Raw genomic sequence first — 22,829 nt, 5'->3', positions numbered from 1 at the left:
ATAATATGAAGATTTGTATCGTATGTTATGTAATTCAATTCGTTATATCCTGCATTGTTCGCTTCCTATTGTTCTATTTTTTTTATTCTGTCAGTGGCGTAGTTAGAGCTGTATTTTTGTGGGCCCCTAGTCCAAGTGAAGTTTTTTAGCATATTGGAGGCTGTACTACGAATATTATTAGCTTAGGGTCTGTATGGGGGCTCCATAAAATTGGTACAAAATGTATTCCGTATTTGTGCTTATAAACCTAACTACCTAACATATTTGGACATATTATAATGGGCAGGTCGTGGAACGAATAAAATTCTTCGATTGACCCAGCAATACTTGTCTTGATTCAATATTGCTTTATATTCGTAAGCGAGTGAGGGAAGACTGATCGTTAAGATGACGTCTTGATAATTTGGCTTTTTTTATGAAATAAGGAGGCAAACGAGCAAACGGGTCACCTGATGGAAAGCAACTTCCGTCGCCCATGGACACTCGCAGTATCAGAAGGGCTGCAGGTGCGTTGCCGGCCTTTTAAGAGGGAATAGGGTAATAGGGGAGGGTAGGGATGGTAAGGGAAGGGAAGGGAATAGGGGAGGGTAAGGAAGGTAGTAGGGTAATTGGACCTCCGGTTAAGAGGAGTCCACACCGCCCTTTTTTCCATACAAACGTTGTCCCCTGTTTCCTCCCTGGGTAATGCTAGTAGAGCTATAATTTTTTTCCTGAATATCTACGGCCACTAATACAATGTCCCTATGTTTTCTTTTTTTTCATAATTTAATTATTAAATAAGATATGAACGTTCAAAATCCCAAAAAAATGGCCAGATTTTCCGTTGTACTTTAAACATCCAGAAAACAGATTTGGCTAGATTATACAAAAAAAAATAAAACATAGGAACACAGCTCAAGCCTTTCTTTAATCTTTAATGAAAAAAGTACTTAAATCGGTTAAGTTTTGGAGAAGGAATCAGGGGACAACGAATCGTTGATTTTCTGCAGTTGTCTCTATCGCGTTCTGCGGTATAGGCTTGAGGTAAGGGACAGCTATAGATATTACACGTACTTTTTTTTCATTTCTCTAGCCCCTGGTGTATCCTCTTAACTCACTCACTCGGCGAAACACAGCGCAAGCGCTGTTTCACGCCGGTTTTCTGTAAGAACGTGGTATTTCTCCGGTCGAGCCGGCCCATTCGTGCCGAAGCATGGCTCTCCCACGTATAAAAGCAGCTGCAGCGATATCGATTTTTCTCAACAATGACTAAAGCTAAGAAATTAAAGTTCATGGTCAGTATTCATCACGTCTACATCTTTGAATTACCCATAGCATAAAACGATTAATCAACCTTTATAACACAGAATAATTAATCAAAAAGACCTCCATAAAAACAGGGATTCTAATTTTGTCAACAGAGGAGAGTGACTTAAGCTTCCAAAATTAGTACATAGATTAGTTTAAGCATACACTATAATTTGCCCATAGCTTCATCATCATCATCATCATCATTATCAGCCTATAGTCGTCCACTGCTGGACATAGGCCTCTCTCAATGAACGCCAAGATGACCGATCTCCTCCTACTCCATAGCTTATATGAAATATATTTATGGTTTTTAAATTACGCGACAAAAACCATTTTGTCGCTTACGACCTTTCCATTTCTTGCTGTTCCATTTCTAGTTTTCTATGAGAGGCCTCTCAATCCTTTATTTGCGTATGATATTGTTATTGCGCTTCTGTCGCTTACTTGTGGAACTGGAAACAGGCATGTTTGTGGACAAGTAAAAGAGATTAGTAGCGATTGCTCAATAGGCAAAAAATATTCAGAGACATTTAGCGTTAGAGCAGTGGTTCTTAACAGGTAGTCCGCGGACCACCGGTGGTCCCTGGAGGCATTCCAAGTGGTCCGCGAAGCCATCCTTATAGTAAGTATAAGAGAATCCAGATAAGTTAGTAAAGAGTAAAATATGGACTATGCAGCCACAAAAATCACATTTACCCAATTAAAATCTGTAACTTTTAGATTTTTGCCAAATAAAAAATGAGTGCTAATAATTAGCACTCATTTTTTTATTATTTTATTATAAAGTTGTCATTGTTTTCTTAATCAAAAAACCCTTAGTTTAGGTAAACCAACCGGGTGGTCCCCGACTAGACAAACATTTGGTAAAATGGTCCCTCATGACTGAAAGGTTAGGAATATAGTTGCAAAACTTCGGAAAAGTTCCGAATAATTCCGGAATACTTCTGGGAAAGTTTCTTTAAATTTGAATTATTCAAAATGAATTTAATAAAAAAAAAATATGAATTTTTATTTATGCTGAAAAATCGTATTTTGCATCAATCATCGATCGCCGCCGCGCATAGAGCGTCGCCCGCCGGCCGCTATCACCGCTTCGCACGCGCCGACTGCCACGGCGAACTCTCGCTCACCCGTACGAGCGGGCGACGGCGGTGCGGAAGGGAGATGCTCCCCGGAGAAGTTTTCCCTCACCCCGCGGAAAGATTCGTACCCCGCAATCGAATGTTTCCGTCGAATATTTCGCCGGAATAATTCAATGGAAATATACGTGTTTGTTTGTGGTTTGTGGTGGTTGAGTGAATTATTTGTTCAGTGGCACATTACGTACTTAAGTAAAATATAAATTGTTTATCTATACCTACTTCTAGGTTTAATATTATAAATGCTAAAGTGTGTCTGTTTGCCTGTCTGTCTGTTACCTCTTCACGCTCGAACCGCTGAACCGATTTGGCTGAAAATTGACATGGAAATACTTTGAGTTCCGAGAAAGGACATAGGATAGTTTTTATCCCGGAAAAATGTACGGTTCCGGCGCGATAAACGAATTTTGGCGCAACAGAGTTGCGGGCGTCATCTAGTTTTATCATAAATTAGTAATGGCCAATGGGATTGATTAATCTATACTTACCTACTTATTACTTACTTATATCCATACTATCCATACTAATATATCCTATTGTAAGTAAATCAGAATAAAAACCATAAAAAATAAACGAACTTATATGATTAGGTATTATCAAAGAAAAGTAACAAGCCGTTACCAGCCGCTATTTATCGCTAGTAATGATAATAAGCCAAAAAAGCCGTTTCTCGCCGCTTGGCTAATAATGTTAGTAACCGGCATCACATATTCTTAGATACACAACTAAAGATAAATAGTTTACAACTTCCAAGCGCAATTTTCCTCGTTATTTTTGACAGTTGAAATATTCCCAAAGTTTCGGAATATTTCGGAATACTTCCGAAGTATTCGACGGGAATAATTCGGAATCTTTCCCGCCAGCATCTATAGTTAGGAACCACTGCGTTAGAGGGTGATTGGTGCAAACATCCATTACAGTTTACATTATTGTTTCTAAACGCGCTATGCCTATATTAACTTCTTGTTTCAGAGTCCCGGATGGCCCAGGACAAGTCGATAGTGATAAAGCGGATACCGGGCACTTATTTTTACCCGTTCAGCTTGTGGCCGTTAATGAAGTTTCCAGTCGAAGGTATTTTCGCAAAAAGTCCCTTTTACAACAATTTTATGACCAAACATTGATTAAATATGCCTTTATACAGAATCCATACTTACATACTTACATACAAATATTATTACTATAAATACCAAAGTGTGTCTGTCGGCCTGTTACTGCCACCTATCCCGGTCGGGTCGGCTCGATCGATCGGATCAAAATCGGCTCAACCGATTTCCAGCCGATCAAATTCGGTACGGTACGGCTGAGGTACTATGAGTCCCGAGCTAGGACATAGGATTTTTTTTAATATCGACAGGGCCGGATTTAGAGGTCGAGAGGCTTCGGGGCAACAGGAGTGGAGGCCCCCCGGCCCCAAATTATTTTCCAAATACGGGGAATAGGCTGCTAAAATCCGCAGAATATACTATCAATTCCTTATCGAATTGGCAACTTTTATTCTATTGTGGATAGCCAGGAACAGGCAAAGAGCTTTTGAAGATTACAAGAAAGAAAACTCACACTTGCCACTTGCAAGGTAAAACAGCGAAAGAAAAATGTCTAAAAGCGGAAACAGCGTAAAAAATAAATAAAATAATCTCGTAAATAAAAAAATTTTTACGAGTGTTTACTAGTTGGAATTTGAATTTTTTTTTTTGAAGTCTCCATTGTGGGGGCCCCTCTTACGTGGAGGCCCCGGGGCTGTAGCCCCGGTTGCCCCCCCCTAAATCCGGCCCTGAATATCGAAAACGTACGGTTTCCCGCTATAAACAATTTTCTGCGCAACAACTACCTAAGTTGCCGTTGTCATCGACTTGTCTTTAAGGTGGCTTTCTGATCTTTGCCACATGAGACCACGACCGACAAAAATACAAATAAAATGCCACATGACATAGGCTATAAGTTTCATTTTCTACCGACATTGGTCTAGAGTAGTGGACCACAACCAACACTTTTAGGTTTAAAAAAATAACTTTAAAATAAGCAATTTAGAAGTGCAAAAATGTTCACGACATTCATGACGACTTTGCTCGATTTTGCCGGCGGGCGTAAATTTCAAAATGTTTAACTTCACGCGGACCACTGATAAAGTAAAGTATAGTTGGTATAGCGACCCACGCCGCCGCGCCGCTGCTTTGTGTGAGTGGTGTAGAGCACTTTATGTTAATTTTTATCGGTCGCGGTCGCTTGCCGCCTGTTCGGATCGGATCGCCGCCTTTACAAGTAAGGGCTTTTTCACATTATCCGATCCGATATCAGGGTAAGTAAAATGTATGAAATATGTACCTGTCTTTCATATTATCGGGCCCGATATCGGATATCGGTTCATACATTATACTAACCCATATATCGTATCGGCGTCCGACACCGATATCGGATCGGATAATGTGAAAACGCTCTAAGGGATTAATGTATTTTTTCAGACAGCAACGAATCTTACGGAGAGATAAACAACATAGGAAGATTGAGACGCGTGCCAGTCCAGAAAAACAAGAGATGAAGACTTTTTAACTGACTTCGACTAAAAGGAGGCGGTTATTATTATTAAGTCTGATCTTCATTTAATTTAAAGTAGTTTTAAGTACTATAAGTTGCCAATTTATAATAAGTTCTTTTAATAAATCAATATTGTTGTGTTGAAATGTTTTTTCTTTCTTTCAGGCCCAGTTGCGCCTAAATCCATACTAATATTATAAATGTGAATGTGTGTTTGTCTGTCTGTCGGTCTATCTATTACTTACGCTTAAGCCACTGAACCGATGTTGATGAAATTTGGTATGGACTATGGAGATACTTTGAGACCCGGGAAAGGACATAGGATACTTTTATAGCGAAAAAATGTACCTTTGCCGCGGGAGAAACGATTTTCTGCGCAACGGAGTTGCAGGCATTAAATTGTACTGTATAGGCTTCTTAACCTGCCAAATGTAGAGTAAGAATTAATGATAATTTAACTATTACGATGCAATGTACAGTGCACAGAAATAAATTAAGATAGAACGGCTAAGCGGGTGGAGTACGAGTACGCGTGTTTCAATCTTGCACAAGTGAGCAAGATTTGTTGAACATTCATTTAGTCAGCGCACACGTCTCGACTTGATTACACCGGAGCGGTTGTGCAAAAATGCCTCATTGTGCAATGTCTAATGGGGATTGTCCATTTTTTTTTAATTTTGCTCATTACAAAAACATTTCGAGGAATAAGGTCAGTGATCTTTTTCTGTATATAAACGAAAAAAATACCCATTAGTTACTTATATTTTTGAACAAATATGTTTAGCCTTTGTTTGACCTTCAATGGCGTTAAATTAGCAATAAATTCGACCAACATTACGTTTAGAACCTTTGGTAGGCTTCTCGTATCAGCTTTCACATAATGAGAACTTGCATTTGACGAACCAGCCATTATAAATAAGATTGAAAGGAAAAAACATACTGCAGAGGTCAATTATTGGCCGCCGATGATGACGTCAGAGCGAAACTTTAAAAAATTTTTGAGAAAAAACTAGCCAATGAATTTCAAAATTTAATTTATATTCTTAAAATACCCTATTTTAACGAAAAAAATATAAAAAGTACATGTGATTTTTTTTGGACAATGCCCATTGTAAAAACAGAAGTACGAAAGTGAATAGGTCAAAACTCAAAAGGAGGTATTTCTTGCCACGGGTAAGTTATTTGTTCTAACTAAAAGCAAAGCAAAAATTGACACGATCGATTCCATAGCAACGCACGCGCGTCGCCTTTCTATCTTGATTTATTTCTGTGGTACAGTGCTTTTACTTTTATCAAAGCGTTCAAATCCGACAAGTCGTTTAGGCTCTTGAGAGTGCCACAGGGCACAGACAAATTAACTCGATCTTTCTAATAAAGTCGGCTAACTCAACTGCCTAGGAATCAATTTCCTCGATGGTTTTTTTAATGAAATAAGGGGGCAACCGAGCAAACGGGTCGCCTGATGGAAAGCAACTACCGTCGCCCATGGACACTTGCAATATCAGAAGAGCTGCAAGTGCGTTGCCGGCCTTTTAAGAGGGAATACGCTCTTTTCTTGAAGGTTGGCAGGTCGTATAGGTTCGGAAATACTGCTGTTCGTTCCAGAGTTTTACAGTGTGCGGCAGAAAGTTACGCGAGAAACGCAAGGTGGAAGACTGCCACTCATCAAGGTGATGAGGATGGTATATATTTCGCGCGGGACGATGGCGAAAAGTTGCAGGTGGTATTTTTTTTTTTTTTTTTTATGAAATAAGGGGGCAAACGAGCAAACGGGTCACCTGATGGAAAGCAACTACCGTCGCCCATGGACACTCGCAGCATCAGAAGAGCTGCAGGTGCGTTGCCGGCCTTTTAAGAGGGAATAGGTAAGGGGAGGAAAGGGAATAGGGTAGGGTAGGGAAGGGAATAGGGTAGGGGATTGGGCCTCCGGTAAACTCACTCACTCGGCGAAACACAGCGCAAGCGCTGTTTCACGCCGGTTTTCTGTGAGAACGTGGTATTTCTCCGGTCGAGCCGGCCCATTCGTGCCGAAGCATGGCTCTCCCACGTATATGATTCATCTTTCTCGTCTCAGTGTGACCAGACTCTGAATTCGCGAGTGTACACTTACCCTAAATTCGCAAGTATGCACTGATCCTAAATGCGCGAAGTAGGGTGCGCCAATATTGATCACGCATGCGCACACACCCTCGCAGCATCACTGCCACAATAATAAGAGGTCCTCAGATAATATCTGAGGATAGGTTTTAATCTCATTTTGTATGGTTCAAAGTTATTTGAATCTTAGTTAAAGAAGTGATATTAATATTTGAGTAAAGAGAGTTCTTATGTTGTAGACTAGTTATAAATGGATAGTGAAAAATGAACTTACAAAATATGTTCGGAATAAAACTTAGGTGGTTACTGCTGCTGTTCTTGGTCAAGTCTACAAAAGGTAAGCATTTTTAACCGCCTCCCATCAAATGAGGTGATTTCTAATCATTATTTTATTATTCTTCATTAGTTTATCGTTATGGTGCAACGCCCCGCCTACTTACTGCGCTTTTGCATGTCGCAGTTGGAGGATAGATGGCGCTATTATAATGTTTCTCATTAAAAATATATAACAGATATACACAGTAGTATATCTGTTTACTAAAATTGGACCAGTAGTTACGAATAAACATAAGTAAATATACTTTTTTATTTTAGTTAACTAACTCTGTCTATGATTAAAATGTGAGGAAGGGCCTTTTCAAACTTACGACAGCACTCAGAGATGTTGAATGATAGATTTAATTTAATTTGGACGTACATTAATAAAATATAGAATTTGTGTCATAAATTCTATATTTTATTTTCGTCAAATTTCGTAATAAAATAACCGTTAAAATGTCTCTGAGTGTGGCCGTTAGACTTACCTACATCACTTATATTATGCATTCATACGACATAAACTTTGTATCATCAAAATAACCACGCTTTCGTTAAGCTTTGTTAAAGGCATATTTCGCAGCAAACTACGCTACACCAATCACACCACACAACCTAATTCACACACAAACTTTTGCTCTCAAAATAGTATGTAGCGTATGTCACTCACACGCAAACCTCTGCTCTCAAAATTCACGCTTTTGCTTAGCTTCAATAGTTATGTTCTACTACAAACTACGCTACATCACTCACACAACACAACCTAACTCACACAACCAAACACGCTTTCGTTTAGCTTCTTTAAAGTCATGTTCGCTACACCACTCACACATTCAAACATTCCAGGCGTGAAACTCCTCGAAGCGAATCCCGACGTGAAGCGCCTCTATGACGACCTCCTCAGCAACTACAACCGGTTAATACGACCGGTGATGAACGTGAGCGACATACTGACAGTGCGACTTGGGCTGAAGCTGTCGCAGTTGATGGAGGTCAACCTGAAGAACCAAGTGATGACGACGAATTTGTGGGTGGAACAGGTAAGGAATACGAGTATCCTACCAGTTTATTTATTTTTTGCTTACAAAATTATAATCTCTCGAATAATGGGTGAAGTGAACCCTTGATAGGTTAATAACCTGTAGTAAGGGTTTACAGTCCCTTTCCCTGTATATTTACAAATTAAAATTAGTGACGTTAATTTACGTGCGTAAACGATAAAGAGGCTTAAAATATAATTTGAGCCTTACTACGTACTACGTATTGAAATACATAATATTTTGACTGTGATTTCGCGGTGTAGCCATACCGCGCGTTTGCGGCCGCCGCGTATAAATCCAGCCTAAGAATCTTTCAACATGAAGAAATCTATCATTATCCCAGTAAAGATAAGCTATGTCACGTTCCAGAAATGGTACGACTACAAACTCCAGTGGAATCCTGAGGAGTACGGCGGTGTGGAGATGCTGTATGTACCGTCAGAACACCTGTGGCTGCCCGACATAGTGCTGTATAACAACTGGGATGGGAATTATGAGGTAATGTGTCTGAAATTAGTAAATAAGTTCCGTTACTTTTTAAGGATTTTTCCCGGAGATGTTTTGTCTCTGGAAAGGAAAATTACGAGTATAATCCTTTCAATGCAAAAAATCATACGAAATTTCAGAGATCTGAGAGAACTATAATATTCCTACTTAATTTATAGTCTAGAGTGCCCAGTATAGGTAATTAGCTTATACTATGAACTTGGTTTAAGGTATTTGGTTGTGGCTATCTTCAGATATTCTCAAGCCACTAGGCTCACGCCAATAAAAAAGTTACGAAGCTGCATCTTTTTAAAATTAGAACAGTATTTAAAAAAATAGTTATCATAATTCCTTTTCTTAATGTAACTAAAATATTTTAAATTGTAATTATTGTGCTAACAATCTTTTTTCCTCAACTACCTTGATGACATACCTGAGAAGTTGATTCCTAGATTTCCTGGGCAGATGGCGGACCTACGTAATTCAGTCGCGTTATGCCAGATCACAATTACTAACATTGAATTAAACAAATGACATAGGTCCGTCATCAGGATATGAATCAATTTCTTCGATGCGTATTTCTGCGCATGCGCATTCTATCGTATTTCATCCACCTTCTCACCATTCCAGGTGACTCTCATGACGAAAGCCACTCTCAAGTATACCGGCGAGGTGAACTGGAAGCCGCCCGCGATCTACAAGTCGTCGTGTGAGATCAACGTCGAATACTTCCCGTTCGACGAGCAGACTTGCTTCATGAAGTTTGGATCTTGGACTTATAATGGTGCCCAGGTAAGAGAAATAGCTAAGGATTAGATGTGACAGGTACCCTGCCAGTCTTTGTCACTTTGTCTTTCAGGAGATACGTTATGCTGGTTTCTCAAGGCGCGTAATGTCACAAGCCGGGCCGCTCCAGCTTGAGGCACACGCCGTGTGAAGGGGGTGGCTCGAGGTGGCGCGGGCTGGCTCGAGCAGGCGCGTCCGATCCGATTGAAGTCGGTAACTTCAAAGGCGCGGCTCGGGGCGGTTCGAGCGGCTCGTGAATCGTGATATTACACGACGTGAGAACGCTTAGCGCTGACTCGCCTGTTGGCTCGTGCTCGCTCAGTATAAATCAGCTCGGCGCGACGCGACTCGTGATAATACGCGCCGTGGCCCGTGAGAAGCCAGCATTAGTGACGCCTAGGTTCCGCAGTGGATGAGAATAGGATGATATTGGTAAATAAAATAAATAAAATAAAATATATTTTTATTCAAAATGGGTATCATGATACACTTTTTGAAAGTTGAACGAAGAAACTACGTTGCCTACCACCGGTTCGGGAACTACCCCGCCGAGAAGAACCGGCGTAAGAAACTCGCACGGGGCCATCTTTTACTAAAAAAATGGAAAATTACAATGTTATGGCTTACAGCTATGTAACAAAAATAAAAGAAAAGTAACCTGCATGGAGCCACCATATTCCCAAGGTGTGCTGTCCAGGACAGCGCTGTCCTTGATGAAATCATTGACTTTATAATACGCTTTAGCACACAAACGTTCTTTAACTGCTTTTTTAAAATTGTTTAAAGGTAGCTTTTGAACATTTTCTGGGATTTACATAAACTGATGCACACGTTGGTTTTTGTCCGAACGGGACGAATTCCGCTAGTACGTTTCGAGTGCAAGCCAGCTGTTCGCGCTAGTCTTACAGAATTCCAAATCCAAATTCCACATTCGGAAGTCGTATACGGAAAACTCGTATATGCGGTCAGCCTGAGTACTATCAGAAAAGTTGATTCCTAGGATGGAGGATATACGGGCAAGCGCTTACACAAAATTGTATTATCAGCGTTTGACACGATTTTAATAATTGTTAGCAATAAGTTCAGTTCGTATTCTGTCTGTCTGTACTCATATCGTTCTATCAGTCGATCAATAAACACGGCAGCCGCATCGCGTTGTGGTCTGAATTGACCCAATGCTGACCAATTGACGTTGGCGCTAATCCTTCTAACCCCTACCCTCCAGGTAGACCTAAAGCACATGGACCAGGTAGCCGGCAGCAGCCTGGTGCACGTCGGCATCGACCTGTCGGAGTTCTACCTGTCGGTGGAGTGGGACATCCTGGAGGTGCCCGCCACAAGGAACGAGGAGTATTACCCCTGCTGCCCGGAGCCTTTTTCAGGTGGAATTACCATAGCAACGTCTATATATTATGTACAGCCGCGTAGTTCTATCATGCCCAGCCCTGTTAGAATATCGAATACGTCGTATAAGGCTGCGTTTCCATCAGAGATGTGTTGCGAGGAATGTATTTTTGAGAACCAATAGAATCGCTTCATTGACGCACCATTTGACCGCAGAAATAAACGTTTCCTAAGTTATCTACATCTGGTAGGGATTATGGAACAGAAATAATATTATTATAACATAATTTTAGTCGCAGTAAAAAGTATCTGAATTTTCTGTATAGCAGCAATAAAATCCACAAACCTGCGTCTCTACTTGGACCGACATAATATCTCGAGAATAACATATCAAATAATAGTAAATTAGAGTACAAACAAAATAAAGAATTCTATAAATTGCAAACTGATACAGGTTAACTACATCTTGTTGTAAATATAATTTCTGGGTCTCGTCAAAAACCAGACCCTGTAGAACTTTACTTTTAGTCTAAGATAAGAGCTTATTATGAACCGATGTGCCTAAATCATAAAGTTATAGCGGAATAGAGAAACAAAGGCCTGAGCAAGCGAGATGTGACTATCATATATCATATACATGACAGCATAACTCTTTTTTTGATGTCCAGACAATTTAATCTCGTAGAAAGATGCTTTTGTCTGAAACGTATAAACGACGTATAACGACGTATAACGAAACGAAAAAATATTTTTACACACAGATGTAAATCAATTTCTGTTTCGTTTGACAGCTCGAGATTGTTGCTCTATCCCGCTAGGTATATTAACTTTATGGCCTAAATTGACATTTTGTTTCAGACATAACATTTAAGCTAACAATGAGGAGGAAAACCTTGTTCTATACAGTAAACCTTATAATTCCATGCGTGGGACTAACGTTTTTGACAGTACTCGTTTTCTATCTACCCTCAGACTCTGGAGAAAAGGTAAGTCCTGCTCAGTTTATATTAAAAACCATCCAGACACATGCCGAGAAATTTCGAGAAACGCATCTCATATCTTCTCGCTCTTGGTCAATGCAACACAAACAATTTTGAGACTATTTTGCAAGTGTCCCGAAGTTTATGTGAAATAATTTTTATCTAGAGCAAGAATACACCAAATCTTACCCATTACCCATTTCTTTTTAACATATAGAATGAGAGAAATTTAAAAAACAGCTGTTAAGACGATAGTCTTGCTAAGAGGGTAAGTAATTGTTTTCTGATTTCTCGGCTTGTTTTTGGATGTATAAGGTCACTTCCCATACGCGTATGCTTATATTTAAACGTAGCTTTACAAATTCCAAAAAGTAAAATTAGTTATTTACTGAAGAGATAAAAAATAATATTAAATCATTTCAAAGGTATATAATAGTAGTGAAGGAATGGTTGATTAATAACTAGGTACATTTAAAGTAGTTCATAATGATATAAATGCATTTTAGTTACTAATAGAAATAATATGTAAGAGTGGAATAGTTTTATTAAATAGAATTGAACTAGATTAGTCTAAAAATCTTATTAGATTCAATTAATAAGTAGTAAAAATAGTAATCGTAGTTGAAACTAAAATAGAAACAATTAACATAGAAAAATTGTAAGTAATGGGCATTTATTTGTAAAAGGAATTTTTTTCTTAGAAATTATATTGTTATTGTAATTATAAGTATATTTGTCGTAAACAATAGAAAGACTTTTATATATATACATAACAAATGCGAAAGCTCATCGTAGAGCAAGTACGCAGTAAATAATAATTACTAAAACAATACTAGATTAATATTAGTCCTTAATTATTAATGTTCTTCAAAAACTTTTTTGGCCATGTTATAAACATACGTACTATGGGAAGCAATCCAAAAGTGTACTGTATATACTGTTTCCATTGTCTTGTGAAACATTTTCTGTTCATTCCGATTCCAAATTGACTATAAATTCAAAAGGTGTTTTCTATCGTTCAGAAATATAAGTCTAGCAGAAAAATAAATCAGAGAAATTGAAGTAAGAAAATTAATTAGAGAAGACTTGATATAAAAATACATATTTTAACTAAGCTGAATTAAAACAATATCAATACAGAATTTAAAGGTATGGTGACGATACTAGAAGTCTACAAAAATATTGATTGAGGATCTCATAAAGCAAAATTTTCCAGTTGCTATATCTATTTATTTACCGTATACAACTATAAAATAAGTATTGCATGGGGTTGAGGTTTTTAGATAATAATGATTATTGTAGTTGATAATATTATGTGAGATAGTAGACTTATACTTCTGATTCGATTCTTGTCAATATCCACCTGTCTTGTATTTTACTGTGTTTCTATATCCGCTCTCGAAACTATAGAATATAATATAACTTCACCTGGTCAAGGAAAAGAATATACTTATTGATGGCGGCTTCTATTTCTGGCCTTATTTTTTAATCTATTTCATTAAAAAGTTTTGTAAGTAAGTAAAGTTTAAAAGTAAGATTATTTTTCTAATTTCAGACTTGCAGATTATTGGTTTACTTTTTTTTATAATATTATCATAATTTTGATTGTCTATATTGTAGTTTTCGAGGGCGGATAGTTTCTGCAGGTACCATTTCCATTCTTCCATCCAGTCACCCTTTCATCCATTTCCATCACCACTATGGTCTTTTTTGATTCATTTTTAGATGTGTGGATGTGACTATCATAATTATAACATCGCTTGCTTACAACGATTGTCTTTCTACTGGGATGTTTTTCTTCAAAATTGAGAACGCACTCGAATTGGCATATAAGCACGTTCTATTAAAACTAATTCAGTTCCTTTTGATTTGTTTACTTTGTGTAATTTAATTTTCTTTTTATCAAAATTCAAATTTGGACTACTACAATACAAATTAGGCGACCAATGGAAGACCAATTCAACCACAGATCTCTACGATTCGGCATAATCTTTTTCACTACTAATATTTTAAATCATAAGCGCTGATCAATCAAAATTTCTGTTTGAGTAGGTCTAAATACATTGCCTGAGACGGGTCGCAAAATTTGTATTCGCCATTCCAGTGGAAAGACTGCTTACTGATTAACTTACTCAAAAAGGACTTCTCTCCTTAGATATCGCTCTGCATCTCAATCCTGGTGTCCCTCACTGTGTTCTTCCTTGGTCTGGCCGAGATCATTCCGCCAACGTCCCTGGCAATCCCCCTGCTTGGGAAATATCTACTATTCACCATGATCCTCGTCTCGCTGAGCGTTTGGGTCACTGTATGCATTGTTAACGTCCATTTCAGGTAATTCATGCATCTTTTCTCTCTCGTAGATATCGTTAAGCATCTCGATACTGGTTTCGCTGACCGTGTTTTTCCTGTTACTGGCCGAAATTATACCGCCCACGTCCCTAGCGATTCCACTTTTAGGGAAATACTTGCTGTTCACAATGATACTGGTGTCGCTAAGTGTGTGGATGACGGTGTGTGTGCTAAACGTACATTTTAGGTGAGTCTCAACTTGCCAGAGTAGTTCCCTTCCGTTTATTTTACTCTTCCTTCCTTCTATTAGCTTTTTCTGTGCAATCTAGAGGTTCTAGAAAATCTAATAGCACATTATTTCTTACTTTGCCTTCGTTAGATATTTTAATAGCAACAAAACGTAAACTTGTGTAAACTTAACAACTACATAGCGTACCTTCTAAAAGTAATTAAGCTAATGCTAATTTATAACGAGGAAAAGCTACATAGTTTAAAATTTTAATGGAATAATCCAATAAGGTCTAACATTTTTTTAAATTTATTTTGTTTGTAGCAATGATATAATCAATAACTCTAACAATGTGTAAAACAGCATTATTTATGTTGCTACTTACTCCCCTCAAAAATGCGAAGCAATCTCTTTATTTCTTATTTTCTTCTTTAGTCACAGCCACTTATGAAATTATCTTTCTGTAATCTATTCTCAGATATCTCACCTTTGCTGCTTTTCTTCTACCCTTCCCTAGTTTTCTATCTATAATCCCATTTTGGGTCCAGTTAAGTTCAGGAATAACAAAAACAATAATAATAGCGAGCCAAGGAGGAACTAAAATCGTTCAAAAATAGGATGGATATTTTGTAAGTTATCTGACTGATATTTATTGATGCAGTAAATTTGAGTTATTAAAAATAAGTAGAAAGTGCACACAGATTAAATAATATTAGTTGAATCTATATGCTCCGTAAATTGAAATAGATCTAAAAAGTGTTATGAATGCAACGATGTACAAAAAGTAACAAATCATTGTTAAGCACTTCAATTTCACTATACAAAGTGTTTTTTTGCAATCTTACACAAACATTTTTACTGGTTATTTTATGAAAGTTTAAAATGTCTACTTCAGTTTTCCAAAAACAGCCTAGTTGATCGTAGAATGCGTCGAAAGCATGTTACCTAGCGGCCATATTTCAAGGCATTGTTCTCTTATCTCACATGTTACAATGACCGTACCTGATTTATAGCACTGAATATTTCATGAATTGACCATTATGTGATCGCCGAATGCTATTCAGAAGTTGCATATGCAAAGAATGTGATATCACAGTTTTACTATTGATGCAATAATGTAGCTTTGTTTTTGTTTGGTTTAGTTCGTTTCCTAACGAACTTCAATCTTTTAATACTTGTATTATCGAGAAATATCGATGTTGTTGTTTGTAACAGTTGATGAGATCCAATCTCTTTCATAATAAATAGTATTTAGTATGAAAGAGATTGAATCGAAGGCAATGCAATATTATCTGCAGATAATATTGCATTCAAAAGTATATAAATCGGATAAAAGTTGACGAAAATATTTTACATCATCTAAAATATCAACATGTTGGACTAGATTTTAAAACTTTTTGTCGAAGACAGTAAATAATTTATAAGAAAAGGGAATTGAGAGCAGTGAAGTTTTAGTTTTTAACTACATCAAGTTTCAAAAGCCTTTTAACTAGGTACATCTAGTTTGCAAATCCTTTTCAGTTTTAGAATATTTTTAGCTATATGTGGCCATTGGGCTTTTTTTAAAAACTATGCACCTAAACTAAGGCAGGTTCCACACTAAAAAAAACTACATATCGAGTACCTAATATGTCATTGTAATAATATTTCTTTTTCATCAGAAGTAGACAGTTTGTATCTTAATTCTGTCTATTTTGATCTGTATTGTGTAACTTTAAACGAGTCTTTTATATTCTTTTGAATCCTGCTAGGTCCCCATCCACTCACACCATGTCTCCCTGGATGAAGAAGCTGTTCCTGCAGCTCATGCCCAAGCTGCTGATGATGAGGAGGACCAAGTACTCGCTGCCGGACTACGATGACACCTTCGTTTCTAACGGATACACCAATGAGCTGGAAATGAGGTAAGAGGGATCCCTTCTTGATGGTGTTTACCAATATGCCTACATAACCATACCTAAATAAGGCCTTGCTATAACTTGGGCCATTTTAAAGGTAAATTCATCTTATCAATATTTATTATTAAATAAGAATATCAACATCAGCTATATAATGTAAAATAGCCGCGAACCGCTTCGAGAAAAGTATGGTACGGCCGTGCCTTTGCTAAAAAGCTTGGCTGGGGCACTACCGTGCCCCCAGATATATCGAAACACGAATATGATCTAGAAAACTAATTTATTTTTATGGAACAAAAATTAATTAAGATCGAAAGTCCTGTTGGACCCTTGCACTTTTGAAATGTGTCGAATTTTATTTAGCTTCGGTATCGTATTAGCTGCAGTTCAAATGGCGCGGCCGGATCCGGCCGCTTGGGGATTGAGGGGTATACCTACGCCAGAAATACTGCAGCATCGGCTTTGGCGAAAACGTAAACGTATACAACTTTTACATTTTCGCTGTCTGCTACCGTAAATATACAGGACCAAATTAACGCAATTAATGAAACGAAGTTAAATCTTAACCTGCTTTACCGATTGAAATTAAGATGCATTTCAATAATCGAAATCGCAATAATAAACGACGAAATTCGCGAAACCCAACATATTTCGTAATCCGACGCGAGTATTAATTCGATAACGCGATGTGGACGTGACAAGTGACAAGCAGACGGGCGTTTTTTTTGGCACATCTTATAACTTCAAAAAAATGTTTAAAAAAAAAACACCTCCCTCCGAATTTAATTTACCACTAAGATGAAAGTAATGATACATGACAAGCTTAAATACGCGTAGAGTAATAAAATAATAAGCCGCGTAGAGTGTATTATAGAGTGTCAAAAAAGTATAAATACAAAAAAATAAAAAAATTACAAAATAGTATACGAGAATTTTAGAGAATAATATTATATTCTGCGGTAAATTTTATAAACAAAAAACAGTTTTTCGCTATAGACCGTCACTGCCAAATTTCCATATTTTCTTTAAAACGAAAAAGATACCATACATCAGTTGGATGACCTAACTTCATAGACCAGTGCGTCTTAATTTGCGGTGACGAATAAAATTTTACTACCGAATCCAATTGTGTATCAGCTCTACATATAAGAATAGAAAAAACTAGTGTAGGTGGTCGGAGACAAAAATAAACGCCCACAGGTCGCTCGTCTGCGCGACCGAATCAATTCCACACCGCCTCTGAGGGGAAGCGACGTCGATATTTATTCTCTTTATAGTAATCAACATTCTCAATATTTTATTTTGCAAAATGGAACGTTGCTTTCTTTATTCCCTTTAAGTTTCGTTTCGATTTAAAATGTAAAGTTTTTCTTGGTTCGAGCAACAAAGACTAAATCCTTGGTCTGACAAAATTTTATTAATATTTTTGTTTTCTTTTTAGGACTTTTCATGTTATTGAGAAGTCGTTTAATGTTTTGCGAAGGTTATTTGTATTTGTTGATGCTTATTTTGTTTAAAACCGATAGCCAATACAGTCGAAATAACATTTTTATCTTTTTCTTTTTTCTGTTAAATTATTTTAATATTAATTTGTCCTCTGTATCATACTTACTACTTTCCTTATCTAACTATAACTATGTATACCCGAGGAAATTGATTCCTAGGCAGTTGACAGACCTACGTCGTTTTGTCGGCGGGTCAATTCAGACCGTAACGCGACGCGTAGATGCATTTCTTAATTTGTATTGAATTGGCAGATTTGCAAGACGTCTACAATGGAAGTCTGTCAAAAGCATACAAATTTAGAAATGCATCTACGCGTCGCATTGCAGTCTGAATTGACTCTAATGTCAATTCTATGTTAGCTGTGATCGGTCGGATGGGTTTGACTTAACGCGACCGAATTACTTAGGTCCGTCATCTGCATACGTGGGAGAGCCATGCTTCGGCACGAATGGGCCGGCTCAACCGGATAAATACCACGTTCTCACAGAAAATCGGCGTGAAACAGCGCTTGCGCTGTGTTTCGCCGAGTGAGTGAGTTTACCGGAGGCCCAATCCCCTAACCCCTACCCTATTTCCTTCCCTACCCTCAACTATTCCCTTCCCTTCCCTTCCCTTTCCTACCCTCCTCTATTACCCTATTCCCTCTTAAAAGGCCGGCAACGCACTTGCAGCTCTTCTGATGCTGCGAGTGTCCATGGGCGACGGAAGTTGCTTTCCATCAGGTGACCCGTTTGCTCGTTTGCCCCCTTCTTTCATAAAAAAAAGCCCCATACGCTCACCCGTGAACAAGACACAATAGAATATCTATTTTGTCTCGTTTTCCCACGATCGCGGGTTCAGATTTTGTTCGAAACAGCCTTGTAAATTTGTACTTTTAGTACATGTAACAATTTAGTACATGTCAATCAGCAATAAATCTTAACAGCCAACTTAATAGCTCAATAAAACTTATATTCCAACAAAAATGCGATATGCATGTCAATTACGCACATAAATTCGTTTTTACTAGCATTATAATTCTGTTTTATTGATTTCCTTCAAAACTTCATCAAGTTTTATTCCGACATCTTTTGTGTCCAAAACTTTTATTGCAGGGTCTTATTTATATTTTCTTTCTCTTGTATAATAATAATAATAGCTCCAACACCGGTTTCGGTGACGGTGGCCGGTTTCATTGAAACCGGGCCAGGTACGCAGGATTAATTTATAGTGCCCAAGTGTGTGCGCAGTACACAAGAGCACTCTCTATTCCTTTACTCTCATAACCCAGTGGGACGGACGACCGACACGACTGGCGAGAGATCAGGCGCAGGACCGACTTTTTACATGCCCATACGACGCATGGATCATCTTACTTGTCAGACAATTAGGTGATCGGCCTGCATTGTCCTAACCAAACTTGGAAATAACATGTTTCCAACGCGGGAATCGAACCCACGACCTCCGAGTCAAGAGCCGCGCTCTATACCACTAGACCACGGAGGCATTTTCTCTTGTATATTACCTATATTAAATGCAAAAATTTTAATCGCGTAAATGGTGACACAAGAGCGTTTGCCACTACAATAAGACGGTACAATCATTACAGGCATATTCTGGACGTATTAAACAGCCAGCATCCAATGCATTGGATAAATAACCATGAACCAAATAATTCATTAAGCAAACTGTTTTACTTAGTAAAACTTTTATTACTTACTGAAAAAACTGAAATAAACGATTTGAATTTACTAAATGGCTACTTGACGTCGACTTTTATGAACATTGCTTTTGTATGAAGTATAAATTATATGGTGGTTATTTATTTCTGATGTTCAAATCACTCTTTGATGATATAAAAAGCTGAGCTAATTTTAACAATCCTTATACGAGATTTATACTCGCGTCTCGTGGCTCGCGCGCGAATGTAAATCGAGTATTACAGGAGTGACAAATCACTCACCAACCCTATCAACCGTTCGTGGTTACACAGGTCATATCATGGGAATGAGCATTCTAACGTCCTGGGCCCTTCAGATGCCAACTTCTTGTTTTCCTACAAGTTATCCATATCCATACTAATATTATAAATGCGAAAGGGTGTATATCTTTCTGTATGTTACCTCTTTACGCCCAAACCGCTGAACCGATTTTGCTGGAATTTGGTATGGAGATACTTTGAGTCACGGGAAAAAACATAGGATACTTTTTGTCCCGGAATGTACGATTCCCACCCAATTCCTAGTTTGATCTGAGCTCTCTTCATCTCCCAGCAGGGACAGTCTAACGGATACCTTCGGCAAGGAAGACGGGGAGTACCGCAAGTCCCCCGCGCCAGAGGACATGCTCGGCGCCGGCGCGCAACGCCCGTCAGGTGAGACTGATTCATGTGAGTTCAACAGTTTTTGAAAATACATATTACACACATTTCAAAGCCTTTCAAAATGCTTTCACCAGTTTTGATAGAGGTCAAATATGCATGGAAAATGACATATATTTCGATAGCGAAGATAGAGGTCAAAAATGAAATGGCTTATTAACGCGTAGCTAAAAGTCATGTTGCTTTTTATTTAGTGATTGCCTTTATTTAAAGAAGAAGAAGAACTTCGCTATTGAAACTAGCGAATGAATTTTGACATAGAACTCAGGTTCAAATGCTGTTGGGATGCCCTTTGGAACGAAACATCATATAAACGAGTGGCGATGTTATCGAAAAAGAACGTGATACACGGTTGGTGGCGAACTTACAGCATTTGAATCTGATAATATATACAATACGTTTTTTTTTTCAATATACCAGCTTTTCTAGTAGCTATTCCACTTGAGAGACTACCAAACTTACCTACAGATTCACATTTTATCTTGTACTTACCTTATTTAATGTCTTATTACAAAATATTATGCTAGTGTCTGTGTCCACTCACGACCGCCAATCTTCAGTGACGGAATCTGAGAATATGCTCCCGCGCCACCTGTCCCCCGAAGTAGCGGCCGCGTTGCAGAGCGTCCGTTTTATCGCGCAGCACATCAAGGACGCTGATAAGGATAACGAGGTAATCCCCCACTTTCTCTTCTTAATCATTATCACTATCATTATAATAATAATAACTCCCAAACCGGTTTCGGTGACGGTCGCCGGTTGTATTGAAACCAGGCCAGTTACGCAGAAGTTTTTATAGTGCTCAAGTGTGTGCGCAGTACACACTTGATCACTCTATTCCTTTACCATCATAATTCAGTGAAATTTATAATAATAATAACTCCCACACTGGTTTTGGTGTCGGTGGCCGGTTCTATTGAAACCAGACCAATTACGCAGAAGTTTTTATAGTGCTCAAGTGTGTGCGCAGTACACAAGAGCACTCTATTCCTTTACTCTCATAATTCAGTGGGATGGAAGACCGACACGACTGGCGAGAGATCATATAGAACCGACTTTCTACATGCCCATTGCCCATCCGATGCATGGATCATCTTACTTGTCAGATAATCAGGTGATCAGCTTGCATTGTCCTAACCAAACTTGGAAATATCATTTTTCCAACTCGGGAATCGAACCCACGACCTCAAAGTCCAGAGCTACGCTCTATAACTACTGGGCTACGGAGGCGTTAACTATTATTATTATTGTAGTCAGCATCTTCCTCACTATCGTCCTAATCATCATTGTCATCATCTCGCTTCACGTCAAGTTCATCAATAAGAGTATCATCATGGACTTTCTTGTCTTTATTATCATTATCATTACTACCGTTATCACCTCCGTTGTCTGTCGTTGTTATCATTACATCATCGTGATTATCATTATTTAAATCATAACCTAAAAGTATTTAAGTTTAACCACAAAACGGGTAACTTTTATAAATATCAAAGTCAATGTCGACTAAAAAAGAAATCACAGCTTAGATGCATAGATTATATTATTATTAAGTTTACGAGCTTTTCATTTAAATTATTATTATTACGAGCATTTTATTTAAAATATTGATCAATGTTATCTAATTCGAATGCCCACGTTGTTTTGTAGGATCGGAATAACAAGAGAAATAAATCACAAAACTCTGTACAAAGTTCAATACGAAGCTCTTTGATGAATTCCGCAAAAGTTTACACTTTCATAATTTTCACCGACGTAACAAAATAATATAATGATTATGTGTATTGTACAATATTTACGGGTCTGTATTTTATAACTGTCATAAAATTCATGACGCTCTAAATATATTAAAATTCATTAACAATTTCGGTAACAATTAAAATTATATATTATATCCAATTTCGACTAGTAAAAAAAGTAAAATATATTTCGAATAGACGCTTTGTAGGAGTACTGACTGTATTAATAATTATTATTATTCTAAAGGCTATTGTAGCACGAAACTATGTGGTTGCTACGTGAGTGCTAAACGGGTGCTACTTAAGCGCTAAGCGGGTGCTACGTAAGCGTTACGTGGGCATAGTAAAAGGAGGGGAAGTAAGTTATCTTCATACAAAGACACCGCGCGCGGCTTGTATGTGTGCGCCATAGTATCAATGCGCCGCCACGTACGGCACACAATAAAATCTCGGCCAGTTTTACTAGGCTGGTACCGCCGAGATTTTGTTGTGTGCCGTACGTGGCGACGCATTGATACTATGGCGCACACTTACAAGCCGCGCGAGGTGCCTTTGCATGAAGATAACTTACTTCCCCTCCTTTTACTATGACGTGGGTGTTACGTGAGTTCTAAATGGGTGTTACGAAAGTGCTACGTGGGTGCTACGTAAGTGCTACGTGGGTGCTACGTGGATGCTACGTGTGTTACCAGAGTGCTACTTGAATTTTTTGTGGCTGCTACGTGGGTGCTACGTGAGTGCTACGTGGGTGCTACGTGAGTGCTACGTGGGTGCTACGTGAGTGCAATGTTTTTTTTTTT

At 38.2% G+C, this 22,829-nt stretch overlaps 1 protein-coding gene across 8 annotated transcripts in view; it reads left to right on the top strand.

The window, feature by feature from the left end:
- Positions 1–22,829, top strand: part of LOC121734166 (acetylcholine receptor subunit beta-like 2) — a 49,586-nt gene that overhangs the window by 7,434 nt on the left and 19,323 nt on the right. Inside the window, exons 2-11 of one of the 8 annotated variants that reach the window (XM_042124615.1) lie at positions 3,402–3,503; positions 8,223–8,416; positions 8,786–8,914; positions 9,533–9,694; positions 10,914–11,070; positions 11,891–12,018; positions 14,168–14,343; positions 16,282–16,434; positions 20,187–20,287; positions 20,854–20,966. In XM_042124615.1, the coding sequence (XP_041980549.1) occupies positions 3,402–3,503; positions 8,223–8,416; positions 8,786–8,914; positions 9,533–9,694; positions 10,914–11,070; positions 11,891–12,018; positions 14,168–14,343; positions 16,282–16,434; positions 20,187–20,287; positions 20,854–20,966 (1,415 nt within the window). Of the gene's footprint in view, positions 1–3,401; positions 3,504–7,163; positions 7,399–8,222; positions 8,417–8,785; positions 8,915–9,532; positions 9,695–10,913; positions 11,071–11,890; positions 12,019–14,167; positions 14,344–14,372; positions 14,549–16,281; positions 16,435–20,186; positions 20,303–20,820; positions 20,967–22,829 lie in introns of those variants that run through there. The other 7 variants (XM_042124613.1, XM_042124608.1, XM_042124611.1 and 4 more) reach the window with 7 other exon arrangements.

This window comes from Aricia agestis, chromosome 15 (genome assembly GCF_905147365.1).
Source record: "Aricia agestis chromosome 15, ilAriAges1.1, whole genome shotgun sequence".
In the NCBI taxonomy this organism is placed as follows: domain Eukaryota; kingdom Metazoa; phylum Arthropoda; class Insecta; order Lepidoptera; family Lycaenidae; genus Aricia; species Aricia agestis.
This window is presented reverse-complemented; position numbering and strand designations above follow the sequence as displayed.